Source organism: Strix uralensis, chromosome 3 (genome assembly GCF_047716275.1).
Source record: "Strix uralensis isolate ZFMK-TIS-50842 chromosome 3, bStrUra1, whole genome shotgun sequence".
NCBI classification, from domain to species: domain Eukaryota; kingdom Metazoa; phylum Chordata; class Aves; order Strigiformes; family Strigidae; genus Strix; species Strix uralensis.
The window spans coordinates 17,855,314-17,882,603 of NC_133974.1; the positions used below are offsets into that span (position 1 = coordinate 17,855,314).

A 27,290-nucleotide genomic window follows, 5' to 3' on the forward strand; every position below is an offset into this window, starting at 1 on the left:
CTCTTTTGCTTACTGCTCTGAGTGTGTATCTTAAGCACACGTGGGCTGCAGTTTCAAACAGCAATTTAAAAGACATGGAAGTTATATAGTCTTGGGTATAGGTAAGAAGATACAGGAGCTAGAACATTAAAAAGGAACTTTATTTGAAATAATAATGGAGGATTTTATTAGACCTATTTTTGAGTTTAATTTATACTACTGTGAATCTGTGTAGTACAGCACATCAGATCGTACACTTTTCTAAGACTTAACAATATTTAACCTGCAGTGTAAATCTAAAATTTTGAATTTTTCAAAGTCTCTTGGGTAGTTGACAAGAATGTTTTTAGTCAGGGTATGGTATTTTGTGTGCCTGACAGGATGCCTCATTGGGGTTTTGTCTATTCTAAAAACACTTCTTTTGTAGACTTCATTGAAATTTCTGTGAAAGGAAGCATTATACTTGTTTTAGGTACTGCAGTTACCCATAGGTGATGTGTACAATAATTTCATCCAGCTGTTTAGGTAGCTCTTAATTGATGGGTCATTGCTACTGAATAAATGATACAGCTTTTACTTATTAAATGGATTTGGTGCATGCAAAGTGATGAAATAAACTGAAAAACTACACAAAGTAGTTACTGAATGCTGAGATGTGTAATTGGTGATGGAAAAAAAGAGGAGCATGTAGAATCAAAATTGTCATTCATGCAAAACTGGCGAGGAGCCAGAAATGTTGCAATTTTAATTCTGTGTAAAATAGAGAATAATCATTATTTTAAATGTTTTAAGTCTTACGGGGCAGAAAAAAACAGTTTTGTTAGGGCTATCAGTATTTTTTACACAGATCATCACTGCTACTCATCACGTGAGTTGACAGAGCTGTGTTGAGGATGTTATGTGATATAGTTAAGGCCCTGCTGTTGTCAGTCTGTCGTTGGATTTGACCGAGTTCTGAAACTTCAGATCCTGATCATTAGTCTTGTAAAATCAGTGTAAGTCTAGGTTAGCTTAGTGGAAATCAGAAAGATTTTGAGAGTAGTCATCCTGTATCAAGAATTTGACTTCTGACACCTTCTGTATTTGGATTCTCTTGCTGATCATAAAGCTTGCCTATCTCAGACTGTAGTTTATTGTTCTTTACCAAATGGTTCAAAACATAGGTGTCAAACCAGGAAGTTTAGCAATACCATTTATCTGCCTGTATCAGTATGAAAATGCATGCAAATTTTAGGGTATCAGCTTAAATCACTAATGAAGATAGACTTGACTTGAGATGTCAGCCTTTGCACATCTGTGGTGGAGGCAAACATGCATTTCTGCTGGCTTTACTATACAAGTGGTCAGTTCTGACAGAACTGCAAAAACTTCAAGTGCTCTTCTGAAGAGTTTATCACTGGATTGCAGTGTTACCAAAATCTGTTCATAGTATCTATCCTGTATTATGTTAGAAATCAAACTAGCTTTAGCATGGTTATCTGTTATAAATTTAATTATGTGCTTTTACTTTGCATTGTTAATTATGACTTGTTAGGATGCAGCTTGTTCCAATATAATTACTTTGTTTAAATACATTTTTTACATTGCATTGAATATATTATACCTTAAGATGTAGTATGTGGGCTTTAAATGAGAACTAACATGGCCCAGAGCATGTCATATAGATAAACATACAGTACTCTTTAAGAAACTGGAAGTGCTTTTCAAAAGTTTGAGCATGAATGAAAATGTGTGGTATGGGAGTGTTCTTATATGGATTTTTCAGGTGCTTTTATGTAGCATTTTTGTGCTTTGCATATTTGTTCTTAAAAGAACTACCTTTTCAGTTCTGTGGGCGGCGGCAGTGGTTTTCGTTTTGGAGGGGGGGGGATTTGTGCTTAGATAGAAGTTTTCAAAGTGATATATTGGTGGTATAATGTGATCTTGAAATGGCAGGAAGCTATTTGTTTAAAAGCAGGATTTTCCATCAGAAACATAATGTAAAAGTTTTATGCAGACAAAATACAGAAAGTATTGGTTTTTTACAAGTGCAAAACAGAGTAGTCTGCTCATAGGAAAATAGTATTTGTATAGCATATACTCAATGTGTATTCTGAAGGTCTGTCTTAAGTTTCATCACATTACGGAAATATCCTATTTCTGTCCTAACACTGATTTCCTCTGTTTACTTCAAAGCATGTCATCTGTATATTCAACCTTTCTGATGTCACTTTAAGCTGTTGTTTCTTTTCATTCTGTTTTGTCCTTTTCTCGAAGCAGTGTAAGTCTGGGTTAAACAAAAACAGACAGGTACAGCCACTTTCTGTGAATTATCATTCACTTATTGCAGAGTCATTTCAGAAGCTATCATACTGGTGCTTCATGCTGGGCTGTCTGTAAACTAATGCTCATTACTAGCCTTGAGGTTTGTTTTGACAAGCTGCTTTTAGCTTTTGCATGGCAAATACTTTTCAGACTAATGTTCTCTAAGCATCTCTAACAAAACCACTAAGGCTGAAAAATGTGTCAGTTTAAGTACAGTTTTAATTCACTTACATGATGACAGTATCCCTAAAGCTATTACATTACTTATTCTTTGGAGAGTGCTTTTTATAAAGAACGATTTGGATTAATGTGCATCTATTTCAAACAGTTCACACTTTAACAAAAATAGTCTAAATATTTTAGCGCTTTCCCATATTTTTTTACACACAGAAAGAAGAGTTTCTAAACTAACTCTTAATGCATGCAGAAGGAATGACTTGTTCTTGATTGTTAAAAAAATATTTTGATCTGAAGGAGAACTGTTAAATTAGAAGTGTTTAAAACTTTTCTTCATTTACTTGTAGATGTATGATAGACAACGTATTTAATAGATTCGGAGAACAAAGGCGATTGCTTACACACATTGCTTAGGGATCATTTATTTTAGTAGTTCCACAATGTAATTTTGGCTGTAACAGTTTCTTTTATTTTAATTCATAATCTTTCTTTCAAAAAATGATTAAGATTTGAATTAACTTAATACCTTTTCTTTATTGATGTATTATTGGACTCTTACCAATAGTACATAGTGTGTTCATGGGGAAATAATAGACAAAACTGGTATTCTGAAGAAAAACTCAAAAGTTATTTTTTTAAAGAGGAAAAGTAGAGATATATATAAAAGAAGTATATGATTAATAGTTTATGGATGAAGATTCTTCCTGTTATCATCAGCAGTTTGAATGTTGGTTTATATCCTTAACGTGATAAAGATTTTAGCTGTGCTAAAAATCAGATGAGATTAAGACCTAAATTTCCTCCTTTAGATGCATAATATGATGACTAATTAGGTATTGTAGGCACCTAATTAGGGAGACATTGCAGAATCTGAAAAGTAACTGTTGTCCTCAGACGGCATACCAAGCCCTTAAGGTGTGGTAAGTAGGCACCCCTAAGTAGGTGCCTAAACTGTAGTGGAATTATAATGCTTAATTTTCATGCAATAATTTTGGTAGACTACCTACCTAGAAAATGGGGTATATCTTTTGTTTGTTTAGCGTCCAGTTGACATCACATTAAAAAAATCTAAATGATCAGAGGAACAAAGATTAGTGCCCCAGCTCTGTTTTTAGGCAAGTGTGTGAACTGCTAGGCTTAGATCCCCCACAACCTCCTGTAGTGTTCTTGAGTGAAGTTGATAGTTTGCCAGTTTTAAGTCCATTTCAAGTACATCTGGCAGAGAATTTCAGGGGAATTACATGTAATAGCATCTAAACTTTGAAACTCAGAGTAGCTTAGGTGGGGAGTGTGCTTATCTCCCCAGATGAGGATATCTCCGATAACAGTAAGTTAGAAATAACTCTCAGGTTAAATGGTAGTAGATAATGGGGTTTTGGCTTGCTGCCTTGGAATTAATAGTTGAATAAATTCTTAAATATCCTGGTTTAGATAATTCAGATATGGTTAATGCCATTCTGTGTGATAATCCTTGGTTTTCATAAGTAATATGTTTGGATCTGTTAATTTATATTAATTCTGAAAGGTAAATAACTTTGAAGTAATTAAATAAAAATTGAAAAAATACTGTGACTATAAAACCAGTCTTCATTGGTGATTTGAGGAATATAGTCAAACTTGATTAGCTGAACTCTGGACAGTCAAAATGCACTTTTATATACCAGGGTTTACGCATGTGATGATGAGCTCTGAGGCTTTAGAAGCTCTTTTGCATTCTCCCAAAATGAGCTTCGTTTGGTGCATGGTCTACACTATGCTTCACATTCAGAAAAAGGGGACGGTGCAACCTCCCTCCCAGCAGGAGGGCGTGCAAGTATTTCATAGCTGATAGAACTAGTTCTGATTTTACTTTTAGGAATTTGGAATCACTAACATAACTGTTCAGAGCTTTGCACTTTGCTCCTACTTAATGCACAGGTCCCCATCCAGGGAGAATGTAGGTTTTTCTGAGAACATACTGTCTTAGTATACTAACTACGTGCAGGTGCATTTGTTTTGTGTTTCCACGCTTTCTTTGAAATTCCCAGAAGCTGGCAACATTAACAGGACACCTTCTATGTTACAGATCTGAGTTGTGAACACTTTCTACCTAAATCTTGCCAAAGTTCAAGATATGTGAAGCATCCTCATAGTATCTTGAAGGGCAGTGCCAGTGCTGCTCTGTGTTTCTGTACTGTGATAGACGGCCCCTTGACTGATCTTGTGTAAATGGAGCTGAAGGGACCTCTGAAAATGGACAGATATTGCTAAAATTACCCAATGATTCCAAGTAATTGAGGAGTTCTATTTTAGGTCTGATACTAAATCAGGAGTTTTTAAGACAGGAAAATCTAAGTTGTGTTTGCATTATAAAAAAAACCCACAAACCAAACAAACCCAAAAACAAACTAACTACTAAAATCAGGGGGAAACTGAGTAAAGGTGCATTTGAAATAGATTAACCCTTACTTAATATTTCTGATTTTTATTTTGCTTTTCTTAAATAACATTATTTAAGAGAGTTATTTTCTCACATAGGCAGGACTCAAGGTGCTGTGTTTTTTCTCATACAAATACCTGTAATAAATGTTTCCCAATATATAGATATTCTGATAGTAATTAAAAATGCCTGTGCATTCTTATTCTCATCTCTTAATTTTAAAATGTAGTTGAGCACAGCTTGATCTGTGTTAGTGTATATCGTGAAATTTGGGTGTACTGAGTATTTGAACAAATCTTACGTGCACATTTTCTCGCTTCTTACAGGGAGCAGGAGCAGGCACAGGATCGACTGCAGGAGTATCACATGTGTCTCTGAGCACAATGAGTGTAGAAGCTGTGTGTGAGAAGCTAAAGCAGATAGATGGTCTGGACCAGAGCATGCTACCTCAGTACTCTGCAACTATAAGAAAGGTATCAGCTGAATTTCATTAATATATTTAGTACCTAAACATGGAGATACACAAGGAGAAGAAAATATTTGTCTTTATTTTTGAAAGTGTTTATTGAAGCACATGAAATTCAAAACAACATCCTAACTTCTCTGTGTGCTAAGTTTGAAGGACACTTTAATACAAGTGTATATTTTTCAGAGAAAATGCTGTCTCTCAAAAAGGAAAAACAGACTCAGAAATATAAATGCTGATGAGACTGGTTATTTTGAGAAAAGAAGCAAAAAAAAAGTTTTCAGAATTGCCATGTGTGGGTAGTAGGGTTGCAAATGTGTTCTGTATCCAGGTAGCAACATCTTTTTTTCCCCCCACCTGAGAAATTGACACATCTCCTCTGTTGTAAATGACTGGTGAAGACGGTTCCATTTCTCTCTTATCACATTCCACATCTATTTGCTTCAGAAAAATGGGACTGTGCATTCTTCTGTTACTACTCTTTTCTCTCAGACATTAGCACAGAATCATTTTTGTCCTTATTACTTTTCTTCACTGTTCTGTGTGCTCCTTCTATAAAGAAAGAAGGGAAAAATATGAAGGTTGTCATTAGTGAATGTTTTTGCTGAGCTCGCTTTGTCCCAGTACCTACTATATCTTAAACGATACAGGGAGACTGTTGATTCAGGGATTAAGAGACAGGTTTATCATAGGAAGCTTCAGCAGTGTTGCTTAAAGCAAGAAGTAGGATGTCAGATTGCAACTTGTTAAGTGTAGCTGCAAAGAATTCCAGTTCCTTCAGTGTTTCTAAAGTGCTAAAAGAGTGTGCTAATCAGTTATCTCTACTGAGATTCTTCTTATTTATATTCTTGCATTTCTTACTACAAATGATACCATGTGAAAAGGAAGAATGAAAATGGCTCAGCGTGGTCTTTTTTTTGGTTTGATTAAGACCATCCGCTGGGATATAGGAACAAAACCACAGAGATCCCTCAGACTGAGTAGAGCTTTCAACTTGGATCTTCTGTTTTGTAGCTGCTCTCCTAAGGCATGGTTCCTCTTTTACACTCTGTCCATCCACTGACACATGGTACAAAGAGAAATACTTCTCATTGTTATGTAATGAAAATGGTTCTGTATTGAATTTGGTGTTGTTGGAAGTTAAGTAATATATAAACATGCCTAACAAGAAATCGCCCTTTCTGGGGTATAAATGGTATTTAGGCACTTCTGTGTTGATCTCTGAATGATGATGAAAATTAGAAGTCTAGTCCTCTATCCCAGGATATTTCTGGTTATGGGAGGAAGGTAAGCCTGTATTTATGTAAGGAGGGAACTCGATGGAGGTAATACTTCATCTTAAGTGCCTCAAGCCAGTGGTCAGATGATGCCTGGGACTTAATTGTCTGATTATCTTCAGATACTTGTCTGTCTGCAGTCTGTGTTCTGAGTCTGAGAAATCTAGGCAGCTGAGTGTGGTTTATTGTCTGTGAAATTTTCTACCACTGATGTGTTATTTCCTTATGTCTGTTTATAAAACACAATTGTATTACCTTTCATATACACATTTTTGATGGGTTTAATATTTTCATTTTTTTCACAACACATAGGTGGTTCTGTCCATCAGCAGTCATAAATAAATATTCTTTTATAAAAATGTTTTCGTTGTATAGGCTTGGACTTAGGAGTGATGTTGGAGAATTTCACCATTAGTCCCCATCATTATATCCAATTTTAATTACCTTTTTTTCATCTGTTACTGCCATGCCATAAGTCTTGTATCAGTGATTTACATTATTTAGTTTTACCGTTTTAGGCAAATATAAATGGGCGTGTCTTGGCTCAGTGCAACATTGATGAACTGAAAAAAGAAATGAATATGAATTTTGGTGACTGGCACCTGTTCAGGAGCATGGTAAGGCTTTATCATCAGTAGTCAGGTCATCATAAATTAGTCTTTTTCATTATGAACCTTATCTTTTTTTCTTTCCTCTTGCTTTCTTGTTATCATCATCTTCAAGATGATAAGTATTGTCTTAAAACATGCATGCATTTATTATTTTGTTGCTTTGTCTTTTTGTCTTGAGCACTTTATGAAGAATGGTTGCCTATGGATTTGCATCTTAATTGATTGTGAACTCTGAAGTTTTGCCTCCTCTTTTTGTAAGATCTGTTTTTCCTGTATGGGTTCCCTTTTCCCTTTTAAAATTTGCCTATTTTAATGAAATTGTCAGAACTTAATTCTCTTTGAAGTCTCTGTCCTTCTGTTAAAAGTTAGTCAGGGAGTTCAAAGTATGTTAGTGTGGGGAAGCGAACAGCCAGGCTGTTAGAGATGCATGGCACACAGTTGCATAAGCATAATTTTTTAAAGATACTTAAGCTAAAAATGAAGCCAGTGAGATAGATGTACAATATTCATTGACACATACTTGTATAATGCAGGAATGCTGCATTTAATACTATTATTGAAGCAATATTTCCCTCATTTCCCTCCTCTTGATTTGAGAGTAAATGACAGTTTTACAGTGAGGGTTATGCATCACAGAGAACTGTGTTTTCTCTTAAGTATTTTTAGTATATTGCCAGTTTTCTTTCTGAAAATTACAGTATGTCTCTGAACTGCTAAATCAGTCTTGAAAACACTGAGAATTACAAGATGAGATTTATTGTTAGATTCAGGTTGATTAAACTATAAAATGGAAGTGTTTGGTTTTGCTTTTAAATTGGTAATTCATCAGTTACCTAGTTTTACAAGAATTTAAGTGTTTTGTGGCATATGATTTAAGTGTCTGAGCACTAATAGAACAATTTGTAAATACAAAAAAATCTGAAATATTAAAATGTGATTTACAGTAAAGACAATGCATGCACTAGATCTGTAAACAGATTTTTCTTCATGTTTTTACATGATCACAACCACATATGCAAGCACACTTCTACAGTTGTGAACTCCTTGTTCCTATTTTTAAGAGAGTTCTTCAACAATTTTGAGAACTTTTTTATTTATGTAATTACATTTCCATTGTCTCTTTTTGTGTATTAAGATACTTGAAATGAGAAATTCAGAAAATCAGGCTGTTCAGGAAGATCCTCGTGGAACAACTGAGCATGTTACCACTGCGATTCCTCACAGTGAACTTACTCGTCGTCCTGGGCATAGCACTGAGTTGCCTCACACTGAGCTTACAGGACTTACTGGTCAAGCTCCCTACACACTTAACTTCAGTTTTGAAGAACTCAACACAATTGGTCTTGATGAAGCTCCTCCACGCCATAGTAACTTAAGTTGGCAGGTATTTAATAAAGAAATGTATTCTGCTTGCTTACCTGTATGGTAAAGGGTTTTTTCCATTTCTGGATACAGAGAGGTCAAGCAATAAGTCTGCTGTGACAGTTCAAGTACTTTCAGTTCTCAGTCTTGGCAAAGACCAGTTCTGCAGAGATGTAACCTAGCCACACTCTCTGAGTCAAAGTCTTTGTCTTTGCCATCTGAAAACTATTCTTTTGTTTGAGTAATCACTCTTCAAGAGAAAAAAATCAAAGCTATCATGCTTTTCTCGTCCTGCTTTGGGTGGCGTCCTGCAAGTTTTCTGTTTATTGTAGTATTCAGACTTTGTGTATGAAATACTTTAGCTGTGTGGCTAGCCAGATGTTACGCTGTTCAAAGGAATACAGATACATCTATTAGGTTTTTTTAAACAGACAACTAGAGTGCTCCATGTCATCAGACCCTTGTCCTGACAATGCATAATCTATTTGTAGACTCCAGAGCCAACATCCTTCTCTATGGTTTCTGCGATAAGTTATGGTCAGTTTTCTTTTGTATCTTATGAAACCACCCAAAGTGTGTGATTTTTCTTTTGTCCTTTTTAAGAAGTAAGACAAATCGGTTGATACCTAAATAGTGATTAGAATTAAAAAACAAAAATCCCAAAACAAACCCAAATGTTTAGTAGCTCTTTCATCTGATTTTAGAAGTCTAAATTAGGAAATCTTGGAAGTGCATGAAAATAGGAAGACACCCCAAATTACTAGCTATAGGTGATATTTTTAATAATCAAAATTGTTGCTGAAAAGAGGTTTGCGATATGTATCCCAGAGATTGATTTCTATCCCAGATACCTCTGGGGGGGGTGGTGTACACTTTGTGTGTGTAGGATCCTGATTACTCTTATTGCCTGTTTCAAGCAGTGGAGTATCAATGTATGTTTTTTAAAATGGAAGTGGCATGACTTACATTTGTTATGTTGTTTTTCTGTCAGAAGCACAGAAAGATGTACAAGATCTTTTAAAACACTCTCTACAAGTTTAAATAAACATTGCTTCTGATGCCCACATAGATATCTGAACTTAAATCAAAAGAATGAGAAAGTTTGTCCTTAAAAAAAATTAGAATTTACCTGTTGGAATTTTTAAAGTCGATACTGATTTTAAGAGAGTATTGCTACTTCTCTGTAAAAAGGAGGAGTACTCCTGGAAATGCACAATAAAATCAAATAGTTCTCTTTTTGAGGAACCTTCCTCACACAGCTGGTGAGTGAGCCGACCAGGGAAGGTGCCCTCCTGGACCTGCTTCTGTGAACAGGGAAGAGCTTGTGGGGGAAGTAAAGGTTGGAGGCCGTCTAGGGTGCAGTGATCATGAGATGATTGAGTTTTCAATCCTTGGAGAAACAAAGAGAGGGGTTAGTGAAACTGCCACCTTAGACTTCCGCAGGGCAAACTCTGACCTGTTCAAAAGACTGATTAACAAAACCCCTTGGGAGGCTGCCCTGAAGGATATGGGAGTCCAGGAAGGCTGGACATACTTCAGGAGAGAAGTCTTAAAGGCACAGGAGCAGGCTGTTCCCGTGTACCAAAAAACAAACAGGCGGGGAAGGAGACCAGCCTGGCTAAACAGGGACCTTTGGCTGGATCTCAAGAACAAAAGGAGAATCTATGACCTCTGGAAGAGGGGGCAGGTCTCTCATGAAGACTATAAAGATGTAGTGAAGTTATGCAGGGAGAGCATTAGGAGAGTCAAAGCACAACTAGAGCTCAACTTGGCTACAGCTGTTAAGGATAATAAAAAATGTTTCTATAAATTCATTAACAGCAAAAGGAGGATTAGGGAAAATCTCCCTCCTTTACTGGATGCAGAGGGAAACATGGTAACTAAGGATGAGGAAGAGGCTGAGGTGCTCAACGCCTACTTTGCCTCAGTCTTTAGCAGTGGAACTGGCTGTTCCCTGCACACCCAGCCTCATGAGCTGGGAGATGGGGAGCGGAAGCAGAACGAGGTCAGCACAATTAAAGAGGAAGTGGTCAGAGACCTGCTACACCGCTTGGATGCACACAAGTCTGTGGGACTGGATGGGTTACACCCAAGGGTGCTGAAAGAGTTGGCAGATGTGCTCGCCAAGCTGCTTTCTATGATTTACCTGAAGTCATGGGTAACTGGGGAGGTCCCACTGGACTGGAGGGTGGCAAATGTAACACCCATCTACAAGAGAGGCAGAAAGGAGGATCCAGGAAACTACAGACCTGTCAGTCTGACCTTGGTGCCAGGGAACGTCATGGAGCAGGTCATCTCGAGTGCCATTAGAAGTCATATAATGGACAACCAGATGATCAGGCCCAGTCAGCATGGGTTTATGAAAGGCAGGTCCTGCCTGACAAACCCAGTCTCCTTCTACGACAGGGTGACCTGCTTATTGGATGAGGGAAAGGCTGTGGATGTTGTTTACCTTGACTTTAGTAAGGCCTTTGACACCATTTCCCACAACATTCTCCTGGCGAAACTGACTGCTCGCAGCTTGGATGGGCACACGCTTCGCTGGGTAAAAAACTGGCTGGATGGACGGTCCCAGAGAGTGGTGGTCAATGGAGCTAAATCCAGCTGGCAGCCGGTCACAAGTGGTGTTCCTCAGGGTTTTGGGGCCACTCCTGTTTAACATCTTTATTGATGATCTAGATGAGGGGATCGAGTGCACCCTCAGTAAGTTTGCAGATGGCACCAAGTTGGGTGGGAGTGTTGATCTGCTCGAGGGTAGGGAGGCTCTGCAGAGAGATCTGGACAGGCTGGAACGATGGGCTAAGGCCAACTGTAGGAGTTTCAATAAGGCCAAATGCCGGGTGCTGCACTTCGGCCACAACAACCCCCAGCAGTGCTACAAGGTTGGGGAGGAGTGGCTGGAGAGCTGCCAGTCAGAGAGGGACCTGGGGGTGTTGATTGACAGCCGGCTGAACATGAGCCAGCAGTGTGCCCAGGTGGCCAAGAAGGCCAATGGCATCCTGGCTTGTATCAGAAATCGCGTGGCCAGCAGGGACAGGGAAGGGATCTTACCCCTGTACTGGGCACTGGTGAGGCAGCACCTCAATTACTGTGTTCAGTTTTGGGCCCCTCACTACAAAAAGGACATTGAATGACTCGAGCGTGTCCAGAGAAGGGCAACGAAGCTGGTGAAGGGTCTGGAGCACATGTCGTACGAGGAGCGGCTGAGGGAACTGGGGTTGTTTAGTCTGGAGAAGAGGAGGCTGAGGGGAGACCTCATCGCCCTCTACAGCTACCTGAAAGGAGGTTGCAGAGAGCTGGGGATGAGTCTCTTTAACGAAGTAACAAGCGACAGGACAAGAGGGAATGGCCTCAAGTTGCACCAGGGAAGGTTTAGAGTGGGTATTAGGAAGTATTTCTTTACAGAACGGGTTGTTGGGTGTTGGAATGGGCTGCCCAGGGAAGTGGTTGAGTCCCCATCCATGGAGGTGTTTAAGAGTCGGGTCAACATAGCGCTGAGGGATATGGTGTAGTTGGGAACTGTCAGTGTTAGGTTAATGGTTGGACTGGATGATCTTCAAGGTCTTTTCCAACCTAGACGATTCTGTGATTCTGTGATAACTGCTGTGGATAAATAGTGAATATGCATAAATAATCAAGTCTTAATATTTCTGAGATTTTGCTTTGGGCATTGAATTGCTTAGGTGTCATGGCAGATAGAAGTCACTTAAACACCATTTTCTTTTAATTAATCATGTTTAGCTGTTCCCCAATATTCTAGTGTATATACAACATTATTGATCTTACAAAAATCTGTCAGTAATACTTGCCTAGTAATATAGAGGGAATAATGGAATGGTACCCTGCAGATCTTGTGTATGTTGCTTGCTGGGGGGGTATTATGAGCATCGTCTGAAAAGAAAAGCAGCATGTTGGTTTGCATTGCATTCCAGTGCAGTACAAGAAAAAAGTAAAGATGATGAACAGAAACAAGAAAGATAAGAAGGATGCATATAAGAGCAGGAAAAATATGCAGGGAAGTGAGAAGAGATAGAGGGTGAGAAAGAGAAAGATGGACCAAGAAGGTATATCTATATGATTAAGCAATTCTGTTCTAAATCTTAAATTCATTCACAGTGTTTGAATCCATACATTGATTTTCCTACTTACGTTTAGCTTGTTAAAATCACACAAGCCCTTTTAGGTTTGTTTATTTAATAGTGTTTTCTAGTAGAAGATAGGTTTTTGACATGTGGTTCATTTTCAGTGTTGCGCCAAATAAGACATAATACCTCAACAGTCATTAAAAATCTGATCTCATGCACTGCAAAGTTGAATACATTTCCTAAAGTATGTACTGCTTAAGTCAGTGCCTCAGCTCCAATGCATTGGGCACCATACATTGTTTGCTTGGTGGTAGTGAGCGGCCCATTACATGCACGACACGTGGCCGTATGTTCAGCCACAATCCATTCCTTGCCTTGTTCGCTCTGTGCTAAACCTTGGTTCCAGCATTTCATAGATGGCCTAGTATTCTATGCCTATGGAGTTCTCTGTGTGAACACTAAAAGAAAGCAGAGGTAGGGGCAAAGATGAATATGTTTGTCTGAGAACTGTTTTTTCTGAAATTGGCTGTATGCAATGGGATTTTGTCAGGGTACACTGAAGTATGTAGGATGGGGGTCTTTTAAAAATGTTTTTGAGAGGTGTTCAGCCTTTAGGTGAACTCTTGCTGTCTTTTTACTATAAAATGCTAATTTTGTATAAAAATTGTATAAAATTGTAAAAATTGTATATGCTAATTTTGTATAAAAATGTATTAGAAAAGCCTGTCTTGACATACAAATTTGTCACAATTGTATACTCAAAAAGAGTTAGCCTCAAATGCACTGGATAAAATCCTTGTTTTGTAGAAAACTTATGCTATGGGGACCAACAATAGGAATACTTTGTAAGTTTAGTGAATGTGTGTGATTGCATATATATGATTATAGTAAGCATATTTTAGTTATAGCGTTGACAATTTCACTTGCATAATCTATTTGCAACAAAAAAATGCATTTAAGCCCATACTTGATGCTCTGAGTTATTTAATTTAAAAAGATTAGTAAAAGTCAAAATAAATTCATTTAACTGTTCTCTTTTTTTTTTTTTTTTTTTCCCCTCCAGTCACAAACTCGCAGAACTCCAAGTCTTTCAAGTCTTAACTCTCAAGATTCTAGTATTGAAATATCAAAGCTTACTGACAAGGTACAGGCAGAATACAGAGATGCATATAGAGAGTATATTGCTCAAATGTCACAGTTAGAAGGAGGTGCCAGTTCTACTACAGTAAGTGGTAGGTCCTCCCCTCATAGCTCAAGTGCTTTCTATATGGGGCAGAGTACATCAGGGGGTTCCTTGCATTCCAGTGCAGAACAGGAAAAAGGAAAAGATGGTGAACAGAAACAGGATGATGGAAGAAAATCCTTCTTGCTGAAGAGGAATGATGTTGTTGACTACAGTACTTCAGGTGTTTCTACTAATGATGCATCTCCTTTGGATCCCATTACTGAAGAAGATGAAAAATCTGATCAGTCTGGTTCTAAGCTTCTCCCAGGAAAGAAGTCTTCGGAAAGAACAAGTATTTTCCAGGCTGCGGATTTAAAGCTTAAGGGAGTTACTCTCCGGTATCAGAAGCTTCCAAGTGATGAAGATGAGTCAGGAACTGAGGAATCAGATAATACGCCACTTCTTAAGGAAGGTAAAGATAAGAAAACAGATGGCAAAATAGACAAACAGCCCAAATCTCCAGAACATGGATCTGAACCTATTAGAACCTTTATCAAAGCAAAGGAATATTTGACAGATGCCCTGTTGGATAAAAAAGATTCATCTGACTCTGGTGTAAGATCCAACGAAAGTTCTCCAAATCATTCTCTCCATAATGAAGGAGCAGATGATTCACAGCTGGAAAAGGCAAATCTCATAGAGCTTGAAGATGACAGTCACAGTGGAAAGAGAGGAATTCCACACAGCCTTAGTGGCCTTCAAGATCCAGCCGTGGTTCGCATGTCTATTTGCTCAGAAGATAAAAAAAGCCCTTCTGAAAGCAGCTTGATAGCAAGTAGCCCAGAAGAGAACTGGCCAGCTTGCCCAAAAGTCTATAATTTAAATAGAACCCCTAGTACAGTAACCTTAAATAATAACAGTGCTCCAAACAATCGAGCTAATCAAAATTTTGAAGAAATACAAGGTATCAGAGATTCACCTCAAATTATCCTGCACCCTGGCTCAGGTTCCAATTCAACTGCTGTTCAGAATGAGAACCTGAAGAGTGTTGCTCACAAGCGGAGCCAGCGTTCAAGTTATACCAGGCTTTCAAAAGATTCATCCGAGCTCCACACTGTTACAGCCTCAGAAGGGGCTGGTTTTGGAGAAGAAAGAGAGAGTATCCTCTAAAAAGCAGCCAGGTTAAAACAGAATATGCTCATGAATTGTAGCTCGCTTGGAATTCATTGTCAGTGTGTGGTTACATTAAGCTCTGTAGTTTAAGCCTTCAATATTGTAATAGAAGGTCTAGATTATTTTCAGTCATTTACTTGGAGAGAAGAAGTAATTTTTACAAGAAGATTACTTCAGACCTTCCTCACAAATAAAAGCGGTACTTGTCAGCATGGAAAACTTTGTTAAGACACTGTGCAAAGGTTTGGTCAGGGGCAGATGTTGCAGAAGTAAGTATGGTTTAATTATTAAAATTATGATATGATTTTACTTTTCTGTTGGGATATGTATCACTTATCCCTTCTGAACATTCCAGTTAAATCTGAGTACTTGCAGGTAAAGACTGTGCATCTTCGCCATTTGACCTAAGAGGTGCCAGAAGATTATCACAACCTGTAACACCCTTATTAAACTTTGTGTTAATTAGTGGATTAATGTGTGCAACATATATTACATATGTTGAAATTTGAGTGTTAAGATACCTGTTTGGCTATATGTACACTTTTATTCTCTGTACGTTCGGTAATTGGTGTTGACTTTGTGAACTTTGAGTAGAGTGGTGATAAGGTTTGTAAGGGACATTGTCTTGATGTGTCATTGGGATTGGCAGTTATTTATAAGGTAATACCTTATCACTGATTTAGTGGATCCGTTATTTATTATAGGTACATAATTTTACAATCAGTGGTCTAAATAGATGCAACCACCTGAGCTACATTAAAATATTGTAAGGGTAAGGTATGAATGTGATGTCTGAACTTAGGGAGTATCTGTTGCTGTGTGTGATCTTTCCTTGGTACAGTGTTTATCATTTGGTTATGGAAAGAAGAATAAGCAGTGTTTGCCATTTAAAAAATAATGCATACTTTTTGGAATCTTGTCAGAACCGTATGCCAACTTCTTTATTTCTGAAGTATAGTGTTTGAAGATTTTTATGTCATCTAAGTAATGCACCTGAATGTTAATTGTAGCAAATACTTGTACTGCCCAGTGAAATCTGCATGTTTTTGAGGACAAATTGTTCAAACTAGACTCTGGTAGTACAAAGAGAATAAAAAATAAATTGGCATGTTGGGTTTGTGTCCACATTTCTATTTATTGCAGTATTTTGTTTCTTCACTGGTAAAAATGTTACATCCATGTTGTTTTGGTTAAAGTACTTCACAGATTTTATTAAAAAGAATGCACTAAAACAATATTTTTATTAATACAATACTAAATAAGCATCATGTATAAAAATACATTTGATAAATGGAATTGTCAAGGCAGACGTTTCTAAAGGAAGTGCTGTGAGCTGCAGAGATGTGGCCACCTCCTGCTTAGTCCAAAGCAGTAATCCTGCTGTGTGTGGCAGTTAACATGTGCTGGTAGTTCTGCACAGCTTTGTTTCTGTCCTAGTGCATCTCCAACCAGATGCCTCCAGTGGGAGCATGTGGTTGTGGCCTTTGTTACCCAAATCAAGAGGATGCTTTTCTATGACAGAGTCAACAGAGAAAAACTGGCTTTTACTAGGCTCTTTATTTTTTCATTCCATTGTTGTCTTGTACTTACAGGACTACAGACATGATCTGTATGGTTTTGGATTCTGTTAAATTGGTGCATTATTTGATTGAATTAAAATTTACTCATCAGAGTGTTACAGAAGTACTGGAAACTTGTGTGCCCATATCTTTATCTATTAGAAAGATTATTAGTTTAACCAAAAAGCCTCCCAAAACAAAATAAGCCCCCAAAGCCTGTGTAACTTCATGATACTTTGCTGAATCTTTGGGAACAGGTTTTGGGTTTAGGTTCTTCCTGGTTTTAAAAAAAAAAAAAAAAAAAAAGGTAAAAAGGTACATCACTCATCTTTCTGAGATTTTTGGAATGTAAAAGCTTTATAGAAAGATACTTATAAGCATTATTTGTAAGAGACAACAAAAAGTGTAACCTTCTTCATTTAGACATATTCACAGTATTGATGAAAGATACCAATTTTAAATTATTTTGTCTACTAAAGTCCTCAAATAACCCAAATAGATGAATTTTAAATTTTCATACAGTTTTGAGATCTTTTTCTTCCTGAAAATTTTATCCCTCAGGTCTTCATAAAATACCAAAATTGGGATGGAATAGGTGAAAACGGTGGTTCAGCCCTGCTTCCTTTAACTGCTTTTAACTGCATTATATAGTAATACATTCTGTAGTTGATATAATCAGATGTGTTCATGGGCTTGTGATTTAATGCCTTCCTAGCGAAGTTCCTAGAATCAGCAAAATATGAGTGCTTCAGAGCCAATTCAAGGATAGTATGCTACAAAAGCTGTTTTTTAACAGGACAGTAAATATAACTGACACTTAGAATCTACTTGCATAAAAATAGCTAGACAGCATGCATTTTTCTTCTTCATTGAAGCATCTCTAATTTTTTTATACAGGTGTTCATAAGCAAACAGAAGAAAGTGTACTCTGATAAAGGGAGAGAGGAAAAGAGAGAAATGGAGTACTTAATACAGCACAGCAGTAAGAAGTGTCTTTTAGTACATAATAAATAGATACGTTAGTTACTGTACATGTTTGATGAATTTTTTCACATGTAGAATGTGAAAGAATAGCATTTGCAAGAATTAAAAATACATTGCAGTTTCATAGCTGAAACTTGTTTTTTCTCTACCGCAGTTGCTATGGTTACTAGCTTGCTTAGTTTGTTGCACAATTCTTGGAGTTAAGAAACCATAAACAATTTCCAGTGTTGAAATATTAAATGTTAGCTCTGTGACTTGTGGGAATCATGGAACCCAAGAGTTCCACGGAAAATGGAAATGAATGAAGAATATAAAACAGTTAGACAACTGCAAACTTATTTCTGGTATTCACCACTTTCCAGAACTCTTGTAATGATAGTTTATGTATCCACTCTAATTTTGGATGACTGAACACTACAGGAACTTGAAATCATAACTTCTTTGCCTCACTGAATCACAGAATCACAGAATCGTCTAGGTTGGAAAGGACCTTGAAGATCATCCAGTCCAACCATTAACCTAGCACTGACAGTTCCCAACTACACCATATCCCTCAGCGCTATGTTGACCCTACTCTTGAACACCTCCATGGATGGGGACTCCACCACCTCCCTGGGCAGCCCATTCCAACGTCTAACAACCCGTTCTGTAAAGATATACTTCCTAATATCTAGTCTAAACCTTCCCTGGCACAAATTGAGGCCATTATTTCTTGTCTTATCGCTCATTACTTGGTTAAAGAATCTGAAGAGCATGGTTTGGCTTGTCCTTGTGTTCTGCTGCCTGGATATGTTTGCATGGTAGGGTGAAAATAAATAATTTTTGAAAGGAAAAATGGGATGCAAGTAACATTCCAGGATTTATGTGAGACTCTTATGGCTATTTGCCAGCTTTTTCCAGGGCTACAGTTTATGAGGAAGGGGAAGAGGGAAATTCTTACATCCCACTTGTAAAACTTGCAACAAAGTAATGATCTAGTAAAATTCTTGGAGATTCTGGAAAAAGGTTTCCCTTTTGTGCCTGTCCTGGTCAGTCTGGGATATCTGATAATGCTGTATGACTTTGCGCATGCATCAGAATACATTTGTGGTATTAGTAAGTTTTCAGTCCTTAGCTTTCTGAAGTTTTCTTTTCAAATACTGGAGGGTTTTTTTGTTTTTTTCTCTTCTTTTTTCTTCATATGATCTGTGGGAAACTTTCCAGAGGTACACTTAGCATGAGTTTATACAGTATGCTGCAAATGGGAGGTTTCACTTGTGGTCTGGGGTTCAGCTGTTCAGTTTTGTCCACAGAATCCTCAAAGTCTGTTTCTTACCTTTGCAACTCTTGTGGGAAGCTTTCTGGACCTCACAGTAAGAATATGGGAAGTTCTTTGTACGGCCACAAGACACACAGGCAGAGGATCCTAATAGCATCTGTTACCCATAGTCCGGCATGTTGCTCTCTGTGGCCTTAATACTAGATAGCTTTATCATCTAAATACATTACTAAGAAATTGCCAAAGAAAATAATACCTGGATATTTGAAGTCTCTTAACTGAAACCCACAGTTGTGATAAAATAGAAGTGTTAATACACCTAGTAGTGAATTTTCAGACACGTGAGAGAAGTACAACATACAGTGTAAGATAAAGCCTGCTGTTAGGATGTTGGTCTTTTCTGTACCAAATAATAGCTGTAGGGAGAGCTTGCAGCAAAATTCAAATTCCAGTTAAGCAGAGAACGGAAAGACTGTGCTACCGTTACGCCCTCTTTTCTGTTAGCCATGTGCATTATATTTTCTAGATTTGAGTTATCTTTATTAAGGCCTATTTCATCAGTATAAGGGCAGGGTGGGGATAATTTTACTTAGAATCTTTCTCCATGGGAATACAGAACAGTTTCATGAGTTTGACATGTTCTCACAGGTTTCTGAATTTCAACAAAAAGAAGAAAAAAAATAGGGAAAGTGGGTCCTCAAAAATTGTAATAATGGATAAATAATACCAAACCAAGTTTCTAACAGAACTAGAATTTTCTAAAGACTAATTGGCACATGGAGACCTGTCAAACAGTGTTAAGATTATTTTAGCTATGTTACATCTAGATAACTTTTTCACTAAAGATGTCTGTCATGCTTGGATGGGGATTTTTGTTTGGTGTTTTTTTTTTTTTTTTTACCCTAGGAAGGTTTTACAACCTATGTAGTGTCTAGGTTCTTGTGGTGGTTTGACCTTGGCTAAATGCCAGGTACCCACCAAGTCGCTCTATCACTTCCCCCTCCCCTTTTTTTCTCAATAGGGCAAAGAAGGGAAAGAAAATAAGATAGGAAAACAAAACAACCCTTGTGGGTAAAACAACAGCAGTTTTAATATAAGCAAAGCGAAGCAAAGGTCCGCGCGCGGAAGCAAAAAAAGAAATCAGATTTATTCTCTACTTCCCATTAACAGGCGATGTCGGGCCTTCTCAGGAAGCAGGGCTCCAATACGCGTAGTGGTTGCCTCGGAGGACCAAGGGTGACCCCACCCCCTTCCTCCTTTCTCCCAGCTTTATACTGAGCAGACGTCATATGGTATGGAATATCCCTTTGGTCAGTTCGGGTCAGCTGTCCTGGTTGTGTCCCCTCCCAAGATCTTGCCCACCCCGTCCCACTGTGGGGGGGGAAATGTCAGAAAGAGCCTTGGTGCTGTGTAAGCACTACTCAGCAGTAGCCACAACATCAGGGTGCTATCAACACCCTGCCAGCTCCCAGCATAAAACACAGCACCATGAGGGCTGCTACAGGGGAAAACCAATTCTGGCTCAGCCAGACCCGATACAGTTCTACAATCATTTTTTTCCTTGCATCTCTTCATCCTCTTCCTCATGTCTTGGGAAATTCACAGGATATATGTATCCACAGTTCACAAAACTGTTTGAAAATACATTTTATCTGATATCTTTGTTGTGGACAGTAATGGACACATCTAAAAAAAGTACACTAGTTTCTATCTGCCAATGGAAAAAGCCTTCAAACTATTTAGTGGGGGAAAAATCTGTTTCTTGATTTCCTTACAACTATTCCTGATAAATAATGAGGCAGTGTTTGCTCATAAGATAAGCACAGCTGTCAGCTCATCTGCTTTGTAAGTAGTCTGTTAAGATTCTAGAATTCAGGGCTGCATTCAGGAAGGGTTAATTTTCCTCATGGACCTCTGTAAGTTATGCATGATGCTGCAGGTCTGAGTGGCACTGCAAATAATGTAAAGACATTTTAGCTCTTGCTTTGAAGTAATCTGAAGAAAGACAAACTTTGAAGACTTATGTTCATGAGTGTTGATCTAGTATTCCAGGATTTATGAGGTTCTATATTTCTTTAAAGACTCAAGAGCCAACCTTTGGTGTTCAGGTATTTTTACTCGGAAAGATAAAAAGAAATCTTGATTTTTTTTCTCATTTTCTATAAAAGACAAATCCTCAAACCATAAGCCTGTTTAACCTAAGGACATATTTCCACCTTTGGAATATAAAGGGGGCTTAGAGGTTTTGTTGTTCCTAGATGCCTTCTGGTCTTAATTTTCAACATCGTCTTTTCAGTAGCTCCTTTCAAGGTGCGATGAGGAACCATGAATAATTTCCTCTGTTTTCACCATCTGTGCTACCTTCTGCCTCTCTTCCATCTGATGACAGACTAGCTCAGCTTTATCAGATCTTTTTATATGCTAATATGACTGGACTCTTTAATTTTGTAGTCCATGGCTACAGTGTTCAATAATTATTTTTCTTTTATGTCCTACAGTCTTCACATCAACTTTCAGGCCTCTCAGTACAGTAATTTCTTTAAGCACCTGGTAAGTTCTTTGCAATACTGGAAGCCATAGAAATAATTTTTCTGCATTTACAGTGCACACACTTTATTCCCAAGCAGAAAGTACAATGGTGATTCATCCTAGATTTGCAAGAGAAGGCATTTATGCTTAAAATTCAAATTCAGGAAAGTAGTCACACTTCTGTTATTTTCCAGTATAGGAAGGGGACTGGGGTTTTTTTTCTCAAAAATCTTTGAACTTTCAGAAAAAAGTACAAATTACTTTTGTTTGGATTAATTGTCTTTTAGCAAAGACTTTGACAGTGATGATATCTGAGATGGACCAGGACTCCTTTGCCTGAATGACTAGTTTCTAAAAACATAAGACCAGTTTCCTCAGGTTCTATAAAATACTTCATGGTTCTTCAATTTCTTTTTTTTTTAATTTAAGGGCCAGTAGACAAAAAAGTAATCACCTGTATTTAAATAGCCACTGGCTTTTTTCTCCTCAGGATTATTTTAGGCAGTGAGAAGTTGGATAAAGTAGTTGGACACTCATCCTCCTATTATGATGAGCTCTTTTCTAGTCTTTCTGTAATACCTGGAAAAGCAACCTTAGGGCTTTTTTGGTTTTATTTTGGTTTTGGGGTTTTTTTTAATATCTATCAGCACCTATTTGGACGTCTAGCTCTGAACTGTGTAATCCCATGTCATACTTCTAGAAGTTGAGAAATCCCTGACTATGATAGTGAAACTCAGCCACTTCTTGGAAGAAGATGTCTCTTTCTACATATTTTCATTACAAGACCATAACATACCACTTCTCAGAGACATGCTCAGACTGAAGAGGAAGAAATTCCGTTCATCACTGTCTCAGAACTTCTGTCTGAAACATGTGCTGGGCATTTATCTTTCTCATTCAGAGATGGCATGTTCAAGTGACAACTGACAACACCAAAGTGATGTATTATATCAGTGTAGAGTGTGTCCTTGGTTTTGATAAGTTAAGCACCATATTCATCTGCCCATTCCTCTCCTGAATGCTTTAAATACTTGGTGGATGACTTGGGTCATGATTGGGAACAGAATCCGAATTTCTATGTTCTGATTAAGTGCGTGTGTATAGATATCCTGATGTATTTCAATACATGTTTTTCATCTTTACAGAATCACAGAATTACAGAATCATTCAGGTTGGAAAAGACCCTTGGGATCATTGAGTCCAACCATCAGCCCTACTCTACAAAGTTCTCCACTACACCATATCCCCCAACATCTCGTCTAAATGACCCTTAAACACATCCAGGGATGATGACTCCACCCCCTCCCTGGGCAGCCTATTCCACTGTCTGACCACTCTTTCTGTGAAAAATTTTTTCCTAATGTCCAGTCTAAACTTCCCCTGTTGCAGTTTAAAGCCATTCCCTCTTGTTCTGTCATTAATCACCTGTGAGAAGAGACCAGCACCAACCTCTGAACAATGTCCTTTCAGGTAGATGTAGAGAGTGACGAGGTCTCCCCTCAGCCTTCTCTTCCTCAGAATAAACAGTCCCAGCTCCTTCAATCGCTCCTCATAGGATTTGTTCTTCAGGCCCTTCACCAGTTTCATTCCAGCACCTCGATATCCCTCTCGTATTGAGCTGCCCAAAACTGGACACAATACTCCAGGTGTGGCCTCACCAGTGCAGAGTACAGGGGGACTATCACCTCCCTACTTCTGCTGGTCACACTATTTCTAATACAAGCCAGGATGCTGTTGGCTTTCTTGGCCACCTGGGCACACTGCTGGCTCATGTTCAGCTGCTTGTCAATTAGAACCCCCAGATCCTTCTCTTCCACACAGCTCTCCAGCCACACCTCCCCAAGCCTGTAGCGATGCATGGGGTTGTTGTGGCTCAAGTGCAGCACCTGGCACTTGGCCTTGTGGAAGCTCATCCTGTTAACATTGTCCCACCGATCCAATCTATCCAAGTCTCACTGTAGTGCCTCCCTATCTTCATGCAGATTGACATTCCCGCTTAACTTGGTGTCGTCTGCAAATTTACTGATAATACACTCTATGTCCTTACCAAGATCATCAATAAAGATGTTAAACAGAAATGGTCCCAACACCGAGCCCTGAGGAACACCACTTGTGACCGGCTGCCAGCTGGATTTAGCTCCATTGACCACCACTCTCTGGGACTGTCCATCCAGCCAGTGCTTGACCCAGCAGACCGTTCGCTCATCCAGGCCATGGGCAGCCAGTTTTTCTATGAGAATTCTGTGGGCAACTGTGTCAAATGTTTTCGAAAATACAGGTAGACAATATCCACAGCTTTTCCCTCGTTCAGTAGTTGGGTCATCTTGTCATAGAAGGAGATCTGGTTTGTCAGGCAGGACCTGCCTTTCATAAACCCATGCTGACTAGGCTTGATCCCCTGGTTGTCCATTATATGACTTCTAATGGCACTCGAGATGACCTGCTCCATGACCTTCCCTGGCACCGAGGTCAGACTGACAGGTCTGTAGTTTCCTGGATCCTCCTTTCTGCCTCTCTTGTAGATGGGTGTTACATTTGCCACCCTCCAGTCCAGTGGGACCTCCCCAGTTACCCATGACTTCAGGTAAATCATGGAAAGCGGCTTGGCGAGCACATCTGCCAACTCTTTCAGCACCCTTGGGTGTAACCCATCCAGTCCCACAGACTTGTGTGCATCCAAGTGGTGTAGCAGGTCTCTGTCCACCTCCTCTTCAATTGTGCTGACCTCATTCTGCTTCCGCTCCCCATCTCCCAGCTCATGAGGCTGGGTGTGCAGGGAACAGCCAGTTCCACTGCTAAAGACTGAGGCAAAGTAGGCGTTGAGCACCTCAGCCTCTTCCTCATCCTTAGTTACCATGTTTCCCTCTGCATCCAGTAAAGGAGGGAGATTTTCCCTAATCCTCCTTTTGCTGTTAATGAATTTATAGAAACATTTTTTATTATCCTTAACAGCTGTAGCCAAGTTGAGCTCTAGTTGTGCTTTGACTCTCCTAATGCTCTCCCTGCATAACTTCACTACATCTTTATAGTCTTCATGAGAGACCTGCCCCCTCTTCCAAAGGCAATAGATTCTCCTTTTGTTCTTGAGATTCATCCAAAGGTCCCTGTTTAGTCAGGCTGGTCTCCTTCCCCGCCTGTTTGTTTTTTGGCACACGGGAACAGCCTGCTCCTGTGCCTTTAAGACTTCTCTCCTGAAGTATGTCCAGCCTTCCTGGACTCCCATATCCTTCAGGGCAGCCTCCCAAGGGATTTTGTTAATCAGTCTTTTGAACAGGTCAGAGTTTGCCCTGCGGAAGTCTAAGGTGGCAGTTTCACTAACCCCTCTCTTTGTTTCTCCAAGGATTGAAAACTCAATCATCTCATGATCACTGCACCCTAGACGGCCTCCAACCTTTACTTCCCCCACAAGCTCTTCCCTGTTCACAGAAGCAGGTCCAGGAGGGCACCTTCCCTGGTCGGCTCACTCACCAGCTGTATGAGGAAGTTATCCTCCACACATTCCAGGAACGTTCTGGATTGTTCCCTCTCCGCTGTGCTGTGATCCCAGCAGATACCCGGGAGGTTAAAGTCCCCCACAAGAACAACAGCAAGTGACAGCGAGATTTCTCCCAGCTGTTTATAGAAAGTTTCATCCACCTCACTGCTTAGGTTGGGAGGTATATAGTAGACTCCCACAGCAAGATCTGCTTTACTGGCCCTATTAGTGTAGAAGCAGAGCTTTCTGTTCCTAAGGTGTCCTTAACCTTAATCCCTATTCAATATGTTGCCGGGTCTATTATCAGAAAATCAGTATGCACAAGTCTGGCATTTCTTGCATCATATCGTCAGAATTTTTTTGCTCTGTCAGTAACAATTCTAGAAATAACATGTCTTTCTGACGTGATTAAAAATTCTTTACCTATCCTAGTCCACTTAACCTTCCTGTTTCAGTGTGAATACTGGATGTCTATCAGTGTTGGAGTACTGATGTTCCTGTGCTATGGAAGAGATCCTTATCAAGACCATAAAGGGCTCTGTGAGAGAGTTATCTACAAAGCCTTCTGTCTGTTTTCTCTCTTGGCTGAAGGTCCAGTCTTTGGACATTCTGTTGGAGCTAAAGAAGCTCAGCCATCCCATAGTTTGCTCCATGTTCACTTGGCAAAGTTACATTGGTGCACTAGCTACACGTGTTCTTTCAGTATTCTCAAAGGTTCTCTAGGTTTAATTAAATTGTTTGCAGTGTGGAAGACCAGTGGGAACAAAACGGGTAATGATCAGGACTAGGACCGCAGGACAGGACCTTGGTGGAATTTACATCATTGCCATTCACAATCACATTTCTTTTCAGGTTGTAACATTGGTCAAGAAAGCAGGTGAAATCCACACTCAGGACTCTCTCTGCCACTTCCACTTTTTTGGATAAAGTGTCTGTGAAGTCCTATAGCTTTCCCTCTTCCCAAGTGATTCTGTTTTAACTAGGGAGTGTAATTTTCATGTAGTCTCCCGTACCTAGGCCATTCTTCCAGGAACAGGATTAAGAGGGAGTGGTTTTATCTTCACAGGATCAAGTCAGGATCATGTTAATAGCCAAGTAAAGCTATCTGAAAATGCTGCTAAACAGGATAGTGGTATATGACATGTCTATGGTGGAACCTACTCATAGTGGCACACTTCATCAGAACTCTGGCAACTCTTGAGGGTGTCTCCACTGTAGATAGTTGTAAAGCTCTTCTCTGCTTAGAACAGAGCCAGTAGACTTCGAGCTGACATTCAACAAGTTATGCCATCACACAGGTATCTAGGAGTTAACACTAAGCTTGTAAGATTGATCTGTCAGTCTTAGTATGAGGACTTGGACACTCTTTCCAGGTCACTGAGAGTAAGGCATGGAGATATTTAAATACACATTCTGAAATGGAGAAAAAGTTATTCATAAGTTACCCTGAAGAATATGTCTTTCTGAGAACTCTGGAATTCTGTAGTGGAGCCAGGACTGAGATAACACAGCACCTGTATCTCAAGTATGAGCTGAGGATGTGGTGTGAACACATGCCATGGATAGTGCAAAGGTTGAAAATTCTTAACTGCCTGGGAACGTGTGCAATTACAATATAAATATGTAAATGAACAACAGTTCTAAGAAATTAAATCACTGCTAAAGGAAGAGATCTCAGAAAAAAAATTACTGAAGGTAGTCATTAAAGTCTTTCAAACATACTATGTAGCACGGAAATTTATTCAATTCAGTTATCTTAGAATTATTTGGATTTGAAAATACTCTTAAGAAAACACCATCAAAAATGCATTCACTTTTAGCTATTGTAAGGTTTTCTGTTTAATGCTCTCTGAAGAAAACCAGGCAGAAACAGAAAATAATTCAAGATAAGTTGACTCCACATAACTCTTTGCGTTGTTTAAGGACAGCATCAGGGGGATTACCTTTGAATGTATTTTTCTTCTCTCCAATTATCTTACAAAGCTAAATTAGGCAGGGGAATTATGTAATCTGAAGAAATGAATAATTATTTAAAAAAATAAAACTTTTAAGATCAGAAACAGGAGGTTCTGAACACTCAGAACTGTCCAGCATACCAACACTTTTTCGTTCAGATAGTAATGTAAACATACTTGTTTTTCCTTCAATGACTGGCTTAAGTCAGTATGACCTAGCTCTGCTTCCTGTTGAAGCTAAGGGTCCAGTCAAAACAATCTATAAACATCATCAGTTTTCTTGGAGAAAAGGATAGCTGTATGGAGATACAGCTATTAGAAGATAGGAGAGGACTACCTGGAACAATATTTAAGGGAAAAAGGGAGTGCTTGGTGAATTACAAGTCATCTTTACTTTGATATCTGCAAGAACTTTATTCATCAAGCTTTTATTATTCATCAGATGTTTAAACTTCAAGTATGAAAGTCAATATAGAGTTTTCAGGAATGACCCTTATCAAATTGCTCTAATT

At 38.8% G+C, this 27,290-nt stretch overlaps 1 protein-coding gene across 6 annotated transcripts in view; it reads left to right on the top strand.

The window, feature by feature from the left end:
• Nucleotides 1–16,131, top strand: part of KIDINS220 (kinase D interacting substrate 220) — an 85,263-nt gene extending 69,132 nt beyond the window's left edge. For all 6 annotated transcript variants that reach the window (XM_074861605.1, XM_074861603.1, XM_074861608.1 and 3 more), the window contains 4 exons: nucleotides 5,206–5,352; nucleotides 7,141–7,239; nucleotides 8,369–8,617; nucleotides 13,744–16,131. In XM_074861605.1, coding sequence (XP_074717706.1) covers nucleotides 5,206–5,352; nucleotides 7,141–7,239; nucleotides 8,369–8,617; nucleotides 13,744–15,015 — 1,767 coding nt within the window. In that variant the 3' untranslated portion in view covers nucleotides 15,016–16,131. The remainder of the gene's footprint in view (nucleotides 1–5,205; nucleotides 5,353–7,140; nucleotides 7,240–8,368; nucleotides 8,618–13,743) is intronic.
• Nucleotides 16,132–27,290: the final 11,159 nt, after the last annotated feature.